Genomic DNA, 21,405 nt, shown 5'->3' with positions numbered 1-21,405 from the left:
CCTTCTGGCAGTTTGATAGGCAGAATGGTCATTACTACTTTCCCCTCATATTCAACACATATTCCCTTTATACAGATACAGTTTAGACCTGGTTATGGCAAGCACTTTCGAGAAAATATAGGTATGATTAAAGTCCAAGACAAAGGTCGAGAGAAACAACACCAACATAAAACACCGACTATGTAGCACTATTACTGTCAAATTCATAAAAATATATACATGAGTCGATCAGAAATTCACTGTAGATTTCGAAAATGGTGTCAAATGCCACTCAAATACCCCCATTCGCATGTACGAAGCAATAAAACACTGACCTTCAATTCCTCGTGCCATTCTCCATAGGCCACTGTGTATTAAATAACGCGTTCACTGATAGCAAAAAAAGAGACCCACATATGACGCGTTTGCTACCAGCCAATCAGCGCTCGAGTTACCGAGCGCTGATTGGTGGAGAGGGCCGTCGTCAGCAGCTAATTACACGTTGTTTTCCTTGAACATGTGCGTGAGCGCTGATGCTGCTCACGGGCTGTTGCCATTTTTCGTAATGCTGAAGGCACGGGAGCGAACCCCCCTGGGACCACCAGATGTTGCGGGTGTTCCCGAGAACAAAATGTAGCCGGCGCGCCAGTGCCTCATTTGAGCTAAAATATCTCGTGTGATTGAAAGCTGTAGGGAGCTTGGCAGCCTGGTGATAGCAGAGTGATTCGCAAAAAAAAAAAACGTTAATTTATTTCAGAAGTGTGTGTGGCTGGCCCCGATGGTAATCGACAGTGGCGTACCCAGGAATTCGCGAAGGACCAGGGCATTGGACGAGAGGGCGCCAATCAAGGAGGGCGCCAACAACAAGGAGGGCGCCACATATCTGAAACTTGAATGTGTCAGTTATGTTCGTACACGTGCGGAACGAACATAACTGGCATACTGGACAGAGGGGCGCCACCCACCATCATCTAGGAGCGCGACGCTATTGATTGGAGGGGCGCCAATACTGGACAAAGGGGCGCCACCGGCCCACTATATCGTCTAGGAGGGCGCCACTATCACCAGAGGAGCGCCAATACTGGACAGAGGGGCTTCGCCATCAACTAGAAGCGCGCCGCTATCGACTGGAGGAGCGCCAACACTGGACAGAAGGGCGCCAGTCACTGAGGGCGCCGGGGACGATGAGCCAAAGGGACAGGGCATGCACGGAATGTCCTGTATGTGCGTACGCCACTGGTAATCGACCAAAAACTATGTCACAAATGACCACCAGTTTCACAAATGACCACCAGTTATTCATTTACGGGAAACGGCGAAACGGTACCTACCTCCATTTCGTCGACCTTGACTTTCATTACATATCTTCAGTAACTGGTTCAGTTCACCGCCATTCTTTTGAGCGTAATTTAGTATACGTCAGAATTACCAAACCGACAATCGACGAACAAAAGAGCCTATTGCAGGTCAAATGTCTCACAAAAGTCTGAAACGGGTGGCACAGACAGGGGAAAACCAGCTAGCTCAAGCACGCCGAACAGTGAGGGAAATATCCCGCCGGCCCCGCCCCACCCACTCACTGAATAATGTACCAAACGTGTCCATTGTACACGTGACCAACACATACTTTGTGACCCCCTCCCCGTCAGATGGAGGGGGGGGGGGTGAGTTTATCAGACACAGGAAACGGTCAGGGGAGGGGGGGGGGTGCGGAGCGGGCAGGGGGGCACGGCCGAGAGACTCGGTGGGGGGACAAGGGAGGGGGAGGGATTCGGGAGAGGGGGCACCGAGGGGGAGGGGCGAGGGGACAGGAGACGCCGTGACTCGTCGAGTGTGAAAACGTGCAGGCTCGGCTCGGTCTGTTTCCGTCGACAGTGTGGCCAGATAGTGTCGGTACAGTTGCCAGATAACGAATGGCCAGAGTCGGAGCTCACGCTTGGTTGCCAGTTCTGTCATGCCGGCGGTATTAGCTGATCTGGAGCTTGGGACAAAGCACAGAAGCATGATTCAGTTATGAGGCTGTGTCAGATAGATTTAAAACGAAAGTATTTGAAGCTATGGTTTTCATTCTGGGTACGGATTTAGAATAGCTCAGAGGCTAATGCAATGCTCATTTTAAATGGAGTGAACTCGATGAACTAAAACGTAAACGTTTCGTCTAAATTATGATAAAGAGTTACGAAACTGCTTCGACATGAATGTGATGGAAACTGGAAATTCCACAATTGCATCACTATTCTGCACAACCAAGGCGGACCAATTTGCCCATGACTTACACCGATAAAGCCCTATAGGATATGTAGGTACCTACCTAACACAAGCCTGATAAAGTGGAACAAACGTACAACGTATGCCGCTCACTTGCTTTGCGACTTGATTTCGCATCTCCTCGAAAGTGAGAGTAGCCATGCACAAACCAGAAATGAGTTGCTTCGCTTTATCCCAACTAAAGTGTGTTTTACACGCTGTAATCCGGTCACTATACTGGCCGGTAGGTGCGGCACATCCCTACCGGAGTTGTGTTCTCACAAAACCGGTTTGTAAAACCCCCGAGCTCCCGTCGAGGTCCGGTTTTCATCTCCGATTCATTGCTAAGTATGGGTTAGCCCAGATATATCCGGAGCTGCAATATATCTTCAAACCGGCTTGTACAGAAGACATCAGTGACTGGCGGCTGGCGCTAAAGAAATGACGGTGCGCGGCTCAGGTTTGAATTATATACTTCCGGAAATGCGGCTAGGCCTTCCGATTTGATTTGTAGGTACTTATTGATTTCAGCATAATGATCGCCGAAATGGTTGAATAACACTAAGAACTCAAGCACAATGAACCTCACGATACCTGCACTACACATCTATTAAACAAATAATAACCGCAAACAAATCCCTAACAATCAGACTGTGTTCACTTTCACTTTTTGGCATGACTCGGGTACATCGTTACTGCGATATTTCTAAGAAAATCCAACAAACAAGGCTGAGATAAACCGTGACGCAAATAATATTTCTCCAAACTCCGTTTCTTTACACTATATCCCCACGTCAAAAACTCTTCTTTATACACGTTTCATTTTCGGTGTAGCCTAGTTACCTAACCACAACCGCACTCATCCGGTCTTAGTTTTGACGTTGCTCGCGTGAGGATGTCCGCTTTGCGGTATTACGATCATCCCTGCAAATTTCCGACCGAATTGCATCACGCGCACCCACAGACAAAAAATGTCGCGCTCGGATTTACGAAATACTCGATGCCACCTGCCCTGAACCACCAGCTGAAATCCGATTTCAGATCTCCGTTAGGCAACTGTCGGCGCTACATGCCTCGGTGCCGGCGCCACTGCACGTCTTTGCAGAGTCGGAAAATGTGTCAGAGTCTATATAAAGCCGACCATGGCCGGCGCCAGCCTCCCAGAAACGGGCCCGGAGCCGCGGCGGTCGGGGCCGCCGCCAGCGCTGCAGGGCACCTGGTGAGGGCGCAGAAACTGTGTGAAAAGGTGCGAAAAAGGGGAGCGAGAGCGGAGCGAACCGAACGACAGTGAGAGTAACTCTACGCAAACAATGTGTAACTAAGCACCGTTTTACATCTCAGACGGGTGTAATTACGCTACAATCTGGCGTAACTGTGCCCCGATCGAGTGTAACAAGGCGTAAAACGGGTGTAACAACCGAGTGTAAACTGGCTTCAGCGGAGTGCATCAAAAGACAACAGAAATGGCAGCCGCGGCGACTTTTGTGACAGTGGTGCAGCTACTTCTGCTCGGGCTTGTCCACAGCGTCCACAGCCGGTCTCCAACGGTGGACAACAGTGGAAGGTGGACTGTGGTGGACAGCGCGGTGGAGACAGTGCCAGAGGGGGTCTCACGAGTGCCGCGAGTGCCCGCCGGAGTGTCGGATTCCGAGTGGAGAGGAGTGACTGGAGGAGTGTTCGGAGTGTCACAGGGAGTGTCGAGAGTGCCGCCTAGCGATGTGAGGTCTAGCGGAGCACTCACTGGCGTAATGCGTCGAATGTTCGATCGAGAGACCCGTGGAGTGCCGGCAGGAGTGCCCGACGTGAGTGACGTGAGATCAGTCGGAGTGCTGAGGTCCTCAGTAGCTGACCTGACCTCCCAAGGCGCGACATCATCTGGAAGTGTCCCATCAGTGCCGAGAGCATCTCTTTCAGCACCATCTCTGTCTCAACAGAGATGGAGACCGATCATCCCTCCAGGAACTCGGGACCTGGCTGTAACATCACGAGAAGTCGCATCCAATGGCCCTGAGCTGGTCTCAGCAGAAACATCACACAAAAACACCTCGAAGAGCACGCAAACATCAGAAGAAGTCCACGATCCTGACAGCGACATGAGTGACGTCGATGACATCGACGCCCCAGAAGAAGACGTCGAAATCCTCGACAGCACGCCGATAACCTCCGCCACAATGGCGAGGATTCAAAAATCCCTCATCTATGCTTCCTCTCATGGTGATCAAGGAACCCCTTCAGACGTCATCAGTTCCCTAAATGACGTCATATCCAGTGGACACTCCAAGTCCTCCATCGTCCCCGGTCCCACACCTTTTCCAGTATACGACCGTCGCTTTACCGGCAGTCGAGCGCTCTTTCCACAAAGACGACGCCGTCCAACGAGACTCCGCCTCTGGCCTAACGGTGTCATTCCCTACAGCATATCCTCCAACTACAGCTCCTCGGAGCGGGAGCTCATCAACAGGGTCTTCCGGCTCTTCGAAACCGTCACCTGCCTTCGCTTGGTGCCTCGAACTAGCGAGAAGGACTACGTGCGTATCACTCCCACCGGTCGATGTAGCGGAGAAGTGGGACGCCGCGGAGGACGCCAGAAGATCAGCCTGCCACACTGGTGTCTCAGTTTCGGACACGCTGCACACGAGCTGATGCACACAGCAGGGTTCTGGCACGAACATCAGAGACCGGACCGGGATCAGTTCGTCAGGGTGCTGTGGGACAACATCAAGCCACGACATCGTCGGGCCGACTACGGCCGGAGGGTCTGGGAGGAGCTCGGCGAGGGCAGCTGGCTGGGTCCGTACGACTTCCGCTCGATCCTGCATTACTCGGGACGCGGCTCGGCTGTGGATAGCACCAAACCCACCATGGTGGCCAGACAGGGTGGTGTCAAGCTGGGAGGCAACGGCAACCTCACGGACATCGACATCTGGAAGATAAACACGCAGTACCACTGCTGGCAGCGTCGAGTGGCCAACTCTTTGTATGAGTTTGGTGACAATCGGCTGGGAGGACGGGAAGGCAGGCGGTTCGGCAGACTTGTGACGAAGGAGGAAAGCACGAGAAATAGTCCGAAGGCGTCCTCAGAGCAAGGAGAAAATAATACAAAGAAGATCTTGCAGACACAAGGGACAGCAACGTTCACGAGCAAGACAAAGTCCACAGAAGAGGTGCTGGGTGCCATCAAGGAGTTGGTTGAATACAGGAACAGGAAAACACCAACTGCTAAAGAGCAGATCCTTGCCGATAATTCAGCTTCAAACGTCAAAGGAGGCGAAGCGAGCATAATTCCTAGTTCGATAGCCCGACACGTTAAACCAGGGCCCAGCAAAGTGGAGGTGATAGCTTCAATATTGCAAGGCAAGTCTATTCATTCATCAAACTATCACGTACCAGACACCTCAGAAAACAGAAATATTGAAGACGCTGGTAAAAACGGGGAGGCCTCGGTAAGACCAGAAGATCAGCATTTCACATCTGATCTGGAGGGCGCACAACACACATCTCAAAGTGATGATCGAGAAACAACCGGGTCTGCGGCACCTTCCACTAGGCCATCACACCGCCAACGATATGAATTCAGAGCGCAAGGATCTTCCAGCAGGACGGAATCATCACACTTAGACCTACATTCAGTAGCGAAGCATGTCTCTGTGTTAGGAAATGAGGAAGCTACAGATTCATCACAACTAAAGGTTTCCAGAGGGCATCCAAATCCACACCAGGTCACGTCAGTACCGGAGAGTCAGATCGCTGCGACACCTCCACCCACCCCTCTGACACGTCTCAGAGTAGTCGTCAAGCTGAAGGACCTGCTGAAACCCACGGCGACCTCACCAACAAGTACAACACCCCCTACGAGAACTGAAGCTACAGCATCTCCTAGCGGCAGGCAGCGTGACTTCGACAGGGTGGTAATTTCACTCACCGATCTACAGAAGCTCAGGGCCAGCAGACAACAAGATCGGGGAAGGATTCTTCAGCAACATCAGCAACAGCCAACTGAGCCACAGGCTCAACAGAACCAAAGAACAGTCGTGAGTTATCAGCTACCTCAATTGCCACAGCGTGAAAACAATGAGGCTCGGGCGAGCCCCGGAAACTTCCAGAGAGCTCAAAGAAAGCTTCCGGATAACATTCAGTACAATCAACCAGCCTCTTCTTCATCCAGCTCCAGCATCAACAAGAACAACCCGTTCGGTCACATCGGAGGATTCCGTATCGGAGATCGCTGGTTCTTTTCCAGATCTCCAACCAGTCAACAGACTGATGACGTCACTACTGAGCAAAGCGTCGGCAGAGATGACAATCCTTTCAGACACATAGGAGGGTTCAAAGTCGGGAATGAATGGCATTTTGTTAGGAATCATCGCCGAACAAAGCGAAGCTGGTTGCAAAGGAGGCAAAAATTGTAATTCCGTTCGACGAATAGATAAATTCCTAACTAGCGTTCAGAGTTAAATATGACGCAACATATCATTCATTGTTCGAAGTACGTGTCGAAGCGGAAGGAGGGAAAGTGAGTGTAAACTGCACAAGGACAAAGGAACACGAAAGAACAAGTTGGAGGGCGAAACAAGTTCAACGTTGACAGCAAGCATGTGGGTTGAAAGCTGATAGGTATTGTATCCTTGAGTGAGACACGCTCATTGAACTAGGTCGCGTTACAATGTGGTATGTGTGTTGTGTAAGGTGGGCAGGCGGCAAAAGATCCCATTTGATGTAAGGAATTCTCGGTGCCAATGAACTTACCGGATCTCGATTTTGCTGATGGTGAATGCACGTAAATATTCGACCAGTGGTTACTGCCAAGCAATGCAACCAAAAACGTTGTGAATGCTCAGCCTGAAGTCATGATGAATCAAGCACTGCCATGCCAAAAAGTGTTTTGCGGCACGAAATTCACATTCCCGAATTTCGCGCTGTGAACGCAGGTCGATCTATTTCACCGGCCCTCACGCAATGAAGCCACCTGGCTATGACAAGACACGTGTATGTCAGCTCAAAACCACCTCAAAACACGGCCACTTCTTTTGTTTAAATTCATACCCAACAGCGACCTAGATTGACAAGATCAAAACGCGTGTCTGCCGTTATTTAGTTCGAGTTCGGTCCCTGAATCATGCAGAAACACAAAGAAGTGTATGTTTATGCTAGAGATGCTCCGTCGTTATTCCTTTTATGTGATCGCGTGCCATATTGTTTGAAATATTACGGTGCTGTCGAGTGTCGAGGACTTTATGCATGAACCACAATGTTTGTTGCAATGAGCTTGTTAGATAATGCGGCTGCCTGAGTGCTAATGTGATGTAAGCCACAAAAGGCGTACAATACTATCAGCTTCCTGCTGAAACAATGGCGTTACAAGTGTCGCGAATCGAGCACGAATTAATTGTCCCAGTCTTTACTAAAGAATGATTCAATGAAATCTGCCACTGTTAGAATTTATGTATTTCATGAAGTGTGCCTAAAAAAAACTGGTTTTGAGCTGGCTCAATTACGTGCAAAAATGCCTCACGATCATGAACATGCATTGATTCATATGGGTATTATGTAAACGCTCGTTAGTGGTAGCTTGAGCTTTAAGTTGCACTTGTCACGTAATGAAACCGCATCCATTGACGCATGAGCTGGTCTACGGAGTCCTCATTCGAAAAATAACTTTTATTGTGGGCACGCGATAATTTTTGGTACTCGAAATTTAGAGTGAGCTTGTTGCATGTGCCTGTTACGCAAACAGTATTGCCTGGTGAGGATTTCGGTGCGTTTAACTGAAGACGAAAGTGAAACATTGATTTACAACGCAAAATGCTGATGGAAAATAACAGTAGAAATGTAAATATACCATGTACGTATAAAACGTTACTGTCGCAGTGCTTTCATATTACGTTGTTGAATAAACTGCATGAGTTCAATAGTCAATACGGTCGTTTTAAATCAACTTTTCACCATACCATAGTCATTCATGTGAAAGAGCAAAACACCGTGAACCATGACAAACGTTTCACTGAACGGAAGAGGGAAGTGAGCAGGGAGCACGCTCCTGGTCCTTAAAACTTCCACCATAAATAACTGATGAGTTTAGCCAACAGCTATGCTACGGTGTTAAGTCACTAGCTAAATAAGCAGCACCTATCAACCAAGCATAGGTTATCATGCAAACTACATTCGTGGCAGGCGATTTTCTAGCACGCAATTCTAGCGATAAAGTCATGAAAACGGTGACGAAGTCGAGTGAAGTCGTGTCCTCCCGTGGTACTTCTGGTGACGTTTCACCGCATGAGTCAGTATATTCGAATTTTCTCAGCGTAGACACATTTTGCCACAAGACAGCGCGGCTAGAACGAATTATCATTACGAATGAGTGCGACTTAGGACGAACAAATCGGGAACATTGTGACATATTCACATTGTAAGTTTACTCGGTGAAATTCACCCTCATTTGCACCTCACGCTATCTTATAACTTACAGCACCCCGGCACATACAATCCATTCAGTGCTATAGCATCTGCTACTGTGTAGCTCCTAGTCTTCTAGTCTTACGATAGTAAAACGACTAGACCACAAATTAAAAACAAAGGACACTACACTTAAAAACTATTTAAGCATAACATTTTAAACGTGGCTTCTAGGGTCATTTATCGAAACCTCTGCAAGTAGTCTCTAGATGTGTTTTGTATGCACGGAAACAAAATAAACTACAAGACGCTGGCGCCAGACCAGAACTGACAGACCGCAGCGTAACACAAGAATACAGGACTTCAATTACACTTTTAAAATGCACACTGATCACACTATACTGAACAGTGCACCAGACGAGGAAACAGCTCGAATACATCCGCGTGCCTAGAAACTTGTCATTTCCAAACATCACTTGGAAACACAGTAATAAGGGCTGAGAGCACTTATGCCTTCTTCCGTAACTCTAAAACCATGCTAAGACCGAATTCTCAATCCCATGGAGCTAAAGAGCGGAAAACGGTAGGTAAGTATTTGCGAAATGCTCCTCACATAAATATCGTAAAATGTAACACCATTATACCGAATCTTAATACCATCATCACCCTTCAAAAGTCACATGAACGCAGCCAAAATGTCACTGCATCGCCCTGACACACGAACACGGACGAGGGTACACGTTAAACGCCCCGCCGCTGACTCACGCCTCATACACGTCGCTCGAATACCTCGGCGTTCCACACACAATGAACTCCATCCGTGGCCGTCACAAGGACCCAATTCCAAACTGAACCGACCACCCCGTCCTCGTTCCATTCAGTTGGTCTGCAGGTCGTGCTCGATGGTACGCGCGATCCAGGGCAGGTAGGAGGTGATTTTAGTGTAGACGCCTGGTTTGTTGGGCCGCGCACAGCCCTGGCCCCAGCTGGTGACGCCGTACAACACACCGACACCTGGGCACACAGCGGATATATGACGTCACTGGGGTGACGCCGTACAACACACCGACACCTGGGCACACAGCGGATATATGACGTCACTGGGGTGACGCCGTACAACACACCGACACCTGGGCACAGCGGACATATGACGTCACTGGGGTGCAACTAGGAATAGGCGGTGGAAACGGTATGATTGGTCTGATTTAATCATATACGTACGCTTAAACAACATCTATAACCATCACATTATACACAAAATATGTTCAGTTTGATGCTCGACGCTACAAAAAGGATAATGTCCTCGAATGCATCCAACGATGCTAGCTAACTTCGATAAAAGTTCATACATGATATCTGCTACTCTGTAAAGCCTCCAATAGCCTTACTTCATTCAAGGATATCTAATCAACAAATCGAGTCGCGATACTTACCTTCACCGTTCTGATAAAAAAAACACACACACACACAATCCCCACCAGGGCTCCCGAAAACACTGCTCCCTTTTCCAATCCGCCCTGCTCACCGTTTTCGTCGCAGACCATGGGCCCTCCGCTGTCTCCCTGACAGGTATCAATGCCTCCCTCCAGGTACCCGGCGCAGTACATGCCGTCCGTGATTTTGCTGTCTCCGTACACGTGCCGGGCCGTACAGGTACTGATGGGCAGCAGGGGCAGTACCACGGAGCGCAGACGCCGGGCGTACGCTGCCGACCGTGGTGACGGTGGGGTGGGGGGTCAGGCGGGTAGGGGGGAGGGGGGTCCGTGGGGTGGCGAGAGGGGCTAGTGGACGTCCTGGGGGACGCTTCTACGAGGTAGGGGAGCTAATGAAGTCTGAAGTAGGGCTAAGGCTACTAGCTATTACCTACACAGATTGCCGAGAGGGCTACAGTGTTGGCTTTTCCATATCGCTGGAAAGAAGGGATCTAAGAAGCGCTTCAACTGCAAGCATCACACAACAAAGAACAGAGCCAGCGAAACAAAAGAAAACAACTACAATAAAATCTATATTACTACTAGAGGGACAGCATTACGCGCAGCGTATTGAATCAAGTGTCAATAAAATCGGCCCAGTAGCGACCGAGTTATTGCCAGAATAAATTTGGCGTCTCCTCCTGGCCGGCGGTGCTCTGTTCCGGTATTCATTGCCAAAGGTCAGTGACCTGCCGGCTCTGATTTCCCTCAGTTTTGCAGCGAAGAAACTGAGCCTAAGGCGCGTGCCGTCTGATCGGCACCGGCCGCGGCCCAAAATGCCGCAAAGATGCGCCCGCCACGTGCAAACCACCGAGCGCACCTCTTCCAAAATTTAATACAACAAACAGATGCACGCGTCCGACTTGCGTTCAAAATTTCATCCCCGTAGCCCGCACCGTTCCGGAGCAATAGCCCTTAAAGCGTGACTGACGCGTTTCATACAGACATTTTGATTTTTATATATGTAACTAGGTGCCGAGCATTACGCGCAGCGTAATAAATCAAGTTTCATTGCAATCGGCCCAGTAGCGGCCGAGTTATGGCCAGAATAAATTTGGCGTCTCCTCCTGGCCGGCGGTGCTCTGTTCCGGTATTCATTGCCAAAGGTCAACGACCTCCGACTCTGTTTTCCCTCATTTTCGCAGCGAACAATCTGAGCCTAAGGCGCGTGCCGTCTGCTCGAAACCGGCCGCGGCCCAAAATCCCGCAAAGATTCGCCCGCCACGTGCAAACCACCGAACCCACCCCCACCAAAATTTAATACAACAAACAGATGCACGCGTCCGACTCGGCGCAAAAATTTCACCCCCGTAGCCCGCACCGTTCCGGAGCAATAGCCCGCCAAGCGTGACTGACGCGTTACATACATACATACATACATACATACATACGTACAGACATTTTGATTTTTATATATGTAAATTTGAGGAGGGTGCGTCTGTCCGTTACCGAGGTCCCGACTTGGTGGTGCTTTGCGTGGACTACAGGCCAGACCGTTGCACCTAGCCCGGTGAATTTTGCACAACTTATAGATCAAGGATGCGCGACGTGCCTTTGAGGGGTCTCAGCTCGATCGGATTGATAGGGAGCGCGTGGCGCGTGCTCAAAAAGTGCAAATTCGCGTCATAGACTTTACATGCATAAATCGGCGTGCGAAATCGGGCGAAAACGGCTAATTTTGACCGACACGGGTCCAGTTCCCGTGCAATATCTTGGTGACCAGGGGTCCGACCGGCACGGGGAAAACAGCATCGTGTACAGAATTGAACGGGCTATTGAATGGTGTGCAATGCAGAGGATAGCACGCGCCACGTGCACCGGAGAGGGCACTTTTATTTGAAAAATTGCGGTTTTTGAGGGATTTTGGAATTAATTTTATTTTTAGGTGACCGTTAATTGGAGCGAGTTGAATCGACGCCTATTTGCAAGAGAAAGGTACCGCCTCTCATATAAAAATTGTGAAAAGCTGATTGATCCAAATCAAGGTGGTGCAAATCACAGGAGAAAATGGTGTTTGTCAATTTTGTGCCACTTTATTAATCACACGGGGTTTGCTGCATAACCTGATACCTTTGGCAATTGAATATGGTACCATTGGATAGAGCATTCAATTCTGTCCAATATTCACTCTTAATTTTTGCATAATGAGCAACAGTATTCTCAAAAATATAAATGTTCCAAACCATTACATTGTCATTTTTAGCGAAATTCATCGATGGCCCTCAAAAGACTTCATGCCAGTTTTCGAATCATTCTTAAGTAGAACGCATGATAATACGACACGGGCACCTCGGTGCGATGTATCTTTTTTATTTTATTACAAAATGCTTGGCCGTCAAAGAGCAATCGAACGAAATGGATACCAACCAAATCGACACAGACCAATCCAATACCCACGGGTCAAAAACAACCCTTCTTCGCGTTGCGGAGTACGCGGGTAACCCTAGTATCCACTATCTAAACGAAAAGCTCTCACAGCGAAAAAATAAAACGCCTAAGCCACTACTACACTACACAGATGCTATCAAGAGAGATGCAATCCTACCATCCTACCCCTCCGAGCACCCATCCCATTCTCTCTCTCTCTCCTCTCTCTCTCTCTCTCTCTCTCTCTCTCTCTCTCTCTCTCTCTCTCTCTCTCTCTCTCTCTCTCTCTCTCTCTCTCTCTCTCTCTCTCTCTCTCTCTCTCTCTCTCTCTCTCTCTCTCTCTCCCTCTCTCTCTCTCCTCCTCTCCCCCTCTCACCTGCCCGTCTGCCAGTGCTGCCCCAGCCGGCTATGGTACATTTTCTGCCCGGCTGGTACTCCATCTCAGGCGGAGCCAGGCAGACGGGCTGCACCTGGCGACCGAACCGAATACCGGCTCCCTGCACCGGCTGTGGAGGAGTTAGAGTGAGAGAGTTAGAATACCGGCTCCCTGCACCGGCTGTGGGGGGAGTTAGAGGGAGTTAGAGTTAGAATACCGGCTCCCTGCACCGGCTGTGGGGGAGTTAGAGGGAGTTAGAGTGAGAGAGTTACAATACCGGCTCCATGCACCGGCTGTGGAAGGGGTTAGAGTGAGAGAGTTATGAATGAATACCGGCTCCCTGCACCGGCTGTGGGAGAGTTAGAGGGAGTTAGAGTTAGAATACCGGCTCCCTGCACCGGCTGTGGGAGGAGTTAGATGGAGTTAGAATATCGGCTCCCTGCACCTGCTGGGGGGAGGAGTTAGAGAAAGTTAGGGTGAGAGAGTTAGAATACCGGCTCCCTGCACCGGCTGTGGGAGAGTTAGAGGGAGTTAGAATATCGGCTCCCTGCACCGGCTGTGGGGGAGTTAGAGGGAGTTAGAGTTAGAATACCGGTTCCCTGCACCGGCTGTGGGGAGTTAGAGGGAGTTAGAATACCGGCTCCCTGCACCGGCTGGGGGAGTTAGAGTGAGTTAGAGGGAGTTAGAGTTAGAATACCGGCTCCCTGCACCGGCTGTAGGGGAGGAGTTAGAGGGAGAGAGTTAGAATACCGGCTCCCTGCACCGGCTGGGGGAGTTAGAAAGAGTTAGAGTGATAGAGTTAGAATACCGATTCCCCTGCACCGACGGTGCAGCCGCGGTACTGAAGCGTTCATTTCACCTTGAATCGATACTTCCTAACATAACATGACTTTGAACACCCACCGATATGAAAGCTATAATAAAAAATGATACAAAATAATAAATATAATAATAAATAAACCGACCCACAAAATACACAATTGAATTGATATGATTGGAATATGCGTGTGACTGACAAGAAATTCAGTCGTAATTTCTCTCAATTATCAAAATCTTGTGATTAACACAAAAAACGATGGTGAACACAATCCAAAATTTCCAACTGGCCTATATCACAAATGTACTCAATTGAGATCACCAGTCTCTTGCAGCTATAGCAGTCTGAAGCAGTCCTTCTCACTCGTACCTTGACCCTGATGACGATTATGTCGTGGTTGAGGTAGGTGCCCTTGTTGAACTCCTCGTGGGGGTACATCCTGTCAATGGTGAACTCCTGCTCCTCAGGATCAACCACCTGTCAGGACACAGACAGACATACAGACGTGTGTCAGAACACACAGACAGACGTATAAACAGACAGATCAACAGACACACATACAGACGTGTGTCAGAACACACACAAACATATAAACAGAGATACAACAGACAGGCATACACACTCCTGCTCCTCAGGATCAGCCACCTGTCAGGACACAGACACACCTACAGATGTGTGTCATAACACACACACAGACAGACATATCAACAGACAGACAACAGACAGACATACATGAAATTATAATTTAGACATAGACAGACGTACACAGTGCAGATAAAAAGACGACAGACAGCATGATTCAGCTTGTCAGATAGGCTGCCAAGTGCCAATGACTCCAAAGTACGCAGCCGGCATGTGCACAAATATCGTATGCCACACTTTAACAAATATTTCGTCTGCAATTGCCCTGCTATTGCGTTGCAATTAATTACTTTTTAATTGTATACGTTATATGCTCACTTTTTGTATTCATACTATGGGAAAATGCATGATTATACGCAAATGACCTGGATACGTTTGCAACTACGCGTCAAATTTTTGTATTAAGAACTTTAGCATTGCGTCTACGTTTCAATTCCATCTTTGCGTGATATTGTTCATGGCTCATGCACAGAACAATCTTTTTCGTTACGATAAAATAACACGAAAAGCTCCGTGTAGCTCAGGCACTTCGAGAAATAAAAGATACGAAACATTAGTATTTATGGAAAGTGCATAAATCTTTTTATCTCTTAGTAGAACATTGGGCGGAAAAGGCTTGAACTATGCGTTTCTTGGTCACTTGCATAGCTATTGTAATTGCTGAGGGTGGATTGATCTATGGGACATGGTTCCAATACTTGTTCCCTTACTTAATTGCCATTGTCTTCCATTCTCAGCACGTAGACCTGTTGGTACACCACTAGTCCCTCACCTGATTATCGTAGTCTCCCACTCTCAGCACGTAGACCTGCTGGGGATAGTCCACTAGTCCCTCACCTGGTTATCGTAGTCCCCTACTCTCAGCACGTAGACCTGCTGGGGATAGTCCACTAGTCCCTCACCTGGTTATCGTAGTCCCCCACTCTTAGCACGTAGACCTGCTGGGGATAGTCCACTAGTCCCTCACCTGGTTATCGTAGTCCCCCACTCTCAGCACGTAGACCTGCTGGGGATAGTCCACTAGTCTCTCACCTGGTTATCGTAGTCTCCCACTCTCAGCACGTAGACCTGCTGGGGATAGTCCACTAGTCCCTCACCTGGTTATCGTAGTCCCCTACTCTCAGCACGTAGACCTGCTGGGGATAGTCCACTAGTCCCTCACCTGGTTATCGTAGTCCCCCACTCTGAGCACGTAGACCTGCTGGGGATAGTCCACTAGTCCCTCACCTGGTTATCGTAGTCTCCCACCCTCAGCACGTAGACCTGCTGGGGATAGTCCAGCAGGCAGTGGGCGGCTGAGATGATGTGCCACTCGGAGACTATGACGGCCCCACACCAGTGGGCCGTCTCGGCGCCGGCCTTTATACGAACTCCCACCTGGGACGGGCCGAGAGAAGTACGTCAGGGCGTAGAAAATGGGAGGGACGTAGGGGTGATGTATAAAACATGGCATCGAGGGGATATTGGAGCAATGGGTGGCAAAACTAACTGCCCTTATTATCGTATTATATTTGAAAAACTGCTAGTACAATCAAACATTACATACATGATTGATGGAGCCGAGCAATTAAGTTATTTCACCGATTTATTTTCCTAGTCAGCTTCACGCTGCCACATAAAAAGCGTGTACCACCAACTGAGTACCTACCCACTAGCAGCAATCGAGCCCTGAACCCGATCCAGAATAAAGTGAGCACGCACAATACACGCTCAGGCCCTTTCGACATCTCATGTAAGCACCGATTAAAATACATCCCTCCCGTCCCAGACTCACCATCCAGGGGTGTGAGCCGGGCTCTGTGACCTTTCCCGACACGATCTTGGGGTTCTGGTCGAGCGGTATGATTGGTGTGTCGGGCACCACCCGCCTGCCGCACTGCTCCGGAAGCATAGCGCGCAGCGGCGGCGAGGCCGACGGCACCGCCGTCTGGCGGGGGTAACAGGAACTGTTAGTTGGGTGAACAGCCGCCGGGAAAACAATGCGAGAAGGCGAGAAGGTGAGACAGCGTAATGTTTTGCTGCGGGAGAAAATAAAATCAAGGGAGCCTGATAAAACCAGCATAAGCAGCGACTAACTAAAATAAAAATAAAATAAAAATCATCCTAAAAAACAGCTAAAATAAAAATCATACTCAACCATGAACCTTAAAATAAAACTATTGGCCCTTCAAGATCGCGAGCGTTTATACGGTTTATGATATCGCTCAGCAGCTCAAACGTTTGAACCCCTCATCTGGGATCAGAGCCGTCCCAAACCACCCGTACCTGATCCGGCTCGACACTAGCGTGACAGCTGACCCCGACATCCTCCTCATGCGCACAGTTGTTGGAGCCCCACGGCAGGTGGTGACATCTGTCGGTGAAAGTGGTAAAACATCATCGCAAGAGGACATAGGACGGAGCGGCGATAGCATTACATATGAACTCTCACTAGAGGTGGCAAAATGTGGACCCGAGGACCCGGTCCAAAGAACCAGTCTGGACCCATATGGGTCCAGACCGGTTCCTGGAAATTTTATGATGGGTCCAACCGGGTCCTACCATAAACTATACATCTTGCACACTACACATTATTGCAAAATATGAAGCGAATGAAGTGAATGTTTCTTTCCACACAGTAGCTCATGAGTTTCCCAGTGGGAAATAGGCTGTTTTACATGATGCAACTAATGATACCTACAAGTAGTATACGAATACTGCATGGGGGAGCGGGCAATAGCAAAAAATATTGCCCGATGTGACGTCACTGTCGCCCGAGGGTGAAGACCGAAACAAGTGCTATTGCCCGAGGCGAAGCCGAGGGCAATAGCACTTGTGGAGGTCTTCACCCGAGGGCGACAGTGACGTTACAGAGGGCAATATTTTTGCTATTGCCCGCTCCCCCATGCAGTATTCGTTTTATTACATGGCCAACTCTCGGAATCTTTACTTAGTCCTCATTCATCCCGTAATAAAAAATATCCAAACACAAATATCATGGTACAATTGAATGTATTGGATATACAATCATAGCCACGTCACATGTCTACGGCAGTACGGCACACACTTAGCTGCTTTACATGTTAAAGTTGAAGATGCAGCCTGTGAAGAGCTGGCCGCCGCCGGTCTGAGGCCCCACTGTTTCACGCCGTACTTGAGAGTGTGGAGACTCTTCGATTTGTAGCGTTCACCGTCCTTGCGTTTTACAGTAATGTAGAACTCCTTCACAGCGTTGTCCAGGACATCGTTGCTGTGCATGCAGCTTTCAACAGATATGCCTTTTACTTGCAAGAACTCAATGAAGACGTCTTCTGCTGATTTAATCACCTTTTTAGTGCCCTGAGCCCAGCGCGGTGAAAATAGCTCATCCAATTCATGCGGCTCCCACAAATTAAATCGGGGTATTTGAACGGACATGTTCAAATGACGGCCCAGTTTTTGATGACTTGACTAGCCAATCACGAAATCAAACTGGACAGTCTGAGAAAACGACGATAAAATCGATAAAATTACGACATTTGAATTTTTGTTAAAACACCACTGCGCGAGCAACTTACTATTGACCGTTGACATGGCAACCGCTTCTCACCTTCAGAAAGGTCAGTAACCTGACACTGAAAGGCCAGTAACCTGATGCCGGGCAATAGTAAAAAATATCTCATGCCAAATTAACACACACACACACACACACACACACACACACAAAACGTTTATTAAGGAACAAAAGATACACGAGAAATAAAGCATGATCAATGAAACATATGGCACAATGTAGCAACATAAAAGTGATAGCAGAGTGGTGCAAAAGCGCAACACAGGAGCCATGTAATAATTTGTATTACTTGACTTTTGGGGAACGGGTCCAACTGGTTCCGATTCCAACTAAGACCGGGTCCGACTGGTTCCAGAAATGTCCAGCCGGGTCTGGTTCGAGTCTGGTTCCCAAAATTTTCATCTTTTGCCACCTCTAACTCTCACCCACTTGGGTATTTCAAATGCGATCCTGTCCACTTATGATCACAATCACATCAAACTAAACTATCACTTGCGTTTTGAGTTACCGGTATTTTCTGTCTCACCCGACTTTCACACAAGATACCCTCACTCGTGGCAAGGGTAGCCCGAAACGGTCACATTATCAAGGATGGGCACGAGTTGATCCTAGCACCCCGTTCCGTGCTTCTATCCTCAGGATACTGAGGTCCTTCTCCTCCACGCCGCAACCCCCTTCCGGGCTGGACAGGCACCTTTGTCTCATGCGGACTGCTCCCTTGGAGCGGCACCGCTGCTCCCGAGGGAGCGCACCCCGTAGCCGGGTGCAGTGAGTGCCTTGGGGCTGGGTGGCCTGTCCTCTGAACGGGCTCAGCCCCGGCGACTCTCTAGGGTGTCTGCCCAGACCAATGTCTCCCCCTAATTCCTATCATCCTTCCGGCTCTGCAATGGTCTTGTCAGACCGAAAGGGCCTAACCCAACAAAACAAAAAAAAACAAATACAGCCACGCCAAGTACGAATGGCGACACCCCCGTAAGTAAGTAAGGACGACATCCCCCGGGGAAGTCCCTAGTGAGTCGCCCTCCACTCACTCGTCGACGCTCTTCTCGTTTCCGCGGCAGTTGAGCTGATCGATCCAGATCTGACCGGATCCGGGACCGTATTTGGCGTTATCGTGAACAACGGCCGAGCCTTCAAAACCCAGCATACGGCACACCACCTGGTGGTGAAAATGGGAACTACACGTCAGCGAAATGGCACGCCGGCAGTCATGTATTGGGCGAATGACGCCCCGCCCTGAGAAGTCGCAACAATTAAATGGAAGCAGTCGATATGTATTAAACGTGGAATTTATGTCCTAAAGCAACTAAAGAAAACACAAACACTTACATCTTTACATCCAGAGCTGTTCAAATTAGTCCTAGAAAGTGTTATAAAACTCTGAATCGATTGATTGATCAATTTCCACGTCATTTAAAATCCCATCATCAGACCACAACGTAATGCGACAGTGACATGACGTCAGCAAATACCAGTGACGTCATCATCGGGTACCTATCAACATCATCATCCCACTGATCTTTAATCCGTACCTGAGCGTCCTCAGAGTCGAAGTCGTCGTCACAGGCGGTGCCCCAGATACCCTTGTAGCGGAGTTCAACCCTCCCGGAGCTGTTGGTGCCTCCGACCAGACGAGCCTTCAGGGGCAGCTGAGGGAGAAGGTGTTATAGAGGGGTTATAAAGTAGTAGATATGAGGTTTAAAGGGGTAACTCCACCCTCCCAGAGCAGTTGGTGCCTCCGACCAGACGGGTCTTCAGGGGCAGCTGTGGGGGAACGGGGAAGGGGAGTTATAGAAGGGTTATAGAGGGGTAGAGATGGGCTTTAAATGTGTAACTCCATCTTCCCGGAGCTGTCGGTGACTCCCTCTATGTAGACGGGCCTTCAGGGGTAGAAGTGAGGAGACATGGTTAAGGGGATGTTATAAAGGGATTATATGGGGTAAATAGGATAGGAGTTATAGAGCGGTTAGAGGGGAGTATTATAGAGTAGTTAAAATTGAGTGGGTGCAGAGTTTTCGTGGTTAAATGCAATGTAGGCAGCGGGACTGCTTGTGGCTTATATTTTTTATGCAAAGCAAGGATGAACTGATGCAGTGATGCAGCCAAGCAGTACAAACTTATCAGCTGAGTTGAAAGGTCTCACGACCAAAGATCAGAGCAGGAGACCAATAACGCTACGCGTTACCAATTTTATGATTAAGACGCGAGAGAAAGCCTGCTTCGAAGCAGAGAAATATCTACTGAAAGGAGGAAGTGTCCCTATTCAATCATCTCACGTTACACTGATTCCCGAAGCATCAGTCAAATGACTGAAAACATCAACTCATACCGGTAACCACGCATCAAACAGTACATCCATATTTTATTTCGCATTATTTCCATCAGCTTCCGATCATTACTCTCGCCTCGCTCACCTTACAGAGAGCGTCCTCCTCGTCGGAGAAGTCGCCGCAGTCGTCCACCTTGTCACACACGTAGGTGAGGTCGATACACTTGCCGGAGCGACAGCGCCACTGTTTGCTGGTGCACGGTTCGCCCTCGACTCGGCACTTGACGCCTGCCACCTGGTGGAGGGGAGGCAAAACTAGCGGTTACGAGGTCTGCCGTCTACTCCCTGAAAGCGCTAGGCAAGGTGCACGATATCAACAACTCGTAAGGCTGTTATCAGCAACAAATAGGAATAACGGTGATATAGTAACTTCCAAAAGTTAATTTCACTGAATCTTCTTTTCCCTTCCTTCCTATCATTTTTATTCTTTCCAATCCTCTCCCCATCCCTTCCAATCTCTGTCCCCTCCCCTTTACCTCTGTTCACCCAGCCCTCTCTCCTTTGCACCTTTGCTTTTCCCACTCCATTCTTCCTTTCTTTCCAACCCTCTCCCCCTCCCTCTCTCTCTCTCTCCCTCTCCCTCTCCCTCTCCCTCTCCCTCTCCCTCTCCCTCTCCCTCTCCCTCTCCCTCTCTCATACCTCGGCCTCTGTACAGTCTGATCGGCCCCATCCGGCGAAGTCACAGTCGTTAAGTCGCTCCTCGTCTCCGCGACAATTGAGGTCGTCCATCAGAAACACGCCGTTACCGGAGCCGAAGCCGGCGTTCGTTACCACCTGGTAAAAGAAGGGAAATCGTTGAAGACGTGTCATATAAGTGGAAGCCTTGAGTTAGGGTGGTAAACCATGCTAATAAATGATTATGGCCACGTCCGGTGCAGCAGTCATTTGAGCAGTTGGTAGTAATACCGGAACCTCCCTTACAACTCATGAGTATTTAATCGTAGAGTTTATTATGCACACAACTTACACGGCACAGGTATTTTATTTATTTCTGGCAACTTTATTCAGGCAACTTTATTTTGTCCATTGTCCATGCCCATAATCATGAATAAACGACAAACAAACAAACAATTTTCTAGATACCTTTAAGTCGAAACCCATGATGTCCCCTGTCACAAAGACAAAACTCATCACAGACCTCACAGGACGCTATTAGTTTCTTCAGAGGCGCCAGCCGTCCTCACCAAGACGTCACTAACTCACTATGTCACGTCATAGTGAATTACTATGCCGTCACTATGACGCAACTAG

General features: G+C 48.9%; 2 protein-coding genes across 2 annotated transcripts; one reads left to right on the top strand and one right to left on the bottom strand.

Moving 5' to 3' along the window:
- Nucleotides 1–3,368: 3,368 nt before the first annotated feature.
- On the top strand, nt 3,369–8,136 carry LOC122375065. Its single transcript, XM_043354223.1, has 3 exons — nt 3,369–3,445; nt 3,752–3,944; nt 4,161–8,136. Exons 1-3 carry the CDS (start codon nt 3,369–3,371, stop codon nt 6,633–6,635), a joined length of 2,745 nt encoding a protein of 914 aa, XP_043210158.1. The 3' UTR covers nt 6,636–8,136.
- Nucleotides 8,137–8,479: 343 nt separating this feature from the next.
- On the bottom strand, nt 8,480–20,928 carry LOC122375060 (neurotrypsin-like; the record flags this gene model as incomplete). Its single annotated transcript, XM_043354218.1, has 11 exons — nt 8,480–9,633; nt 10,145–10,324; nt 12,835–12,964; nt 14,021–14,128; nt 15,521–15,670; nt 16,068–16,220; nt 16,559–16,646; nt 18,857–18,984; nt 19,358–19,474; nt 20,240–20,389; nt 20,794–20,928. Coding segments are annotated over 11 exons (1,476 nt in total), but the record flags the coding sequence as incomplete, so codon positions are not given.
- Nucleotides 20,929–21,405: the final 477 nt, after the last annotated feature.

Source organism: Amphibalanus amphitrite, unplaced genomic scaffold (assembly GCF_019059575.1).
Source record: "Amphibalanus amphitrite isolate SeventyFive unplaced genomic scaffold, NRLGWU_Aamphi_draft 001767F_arrow, whole genome shotgun sequence".
NCBI classification, from domain to species: Eukaryota; Metazoa; Arthropoda; class Thecostraca; order Balanomorpha; family Balanidae; genus Amphibalanus; species Amphibalanus amphitrite.
The sequence above is the reverse complement of the archived record's forward strand: the minus strand, read 5'-3'. Positions and strand labels throughout refer to the sequence as shown.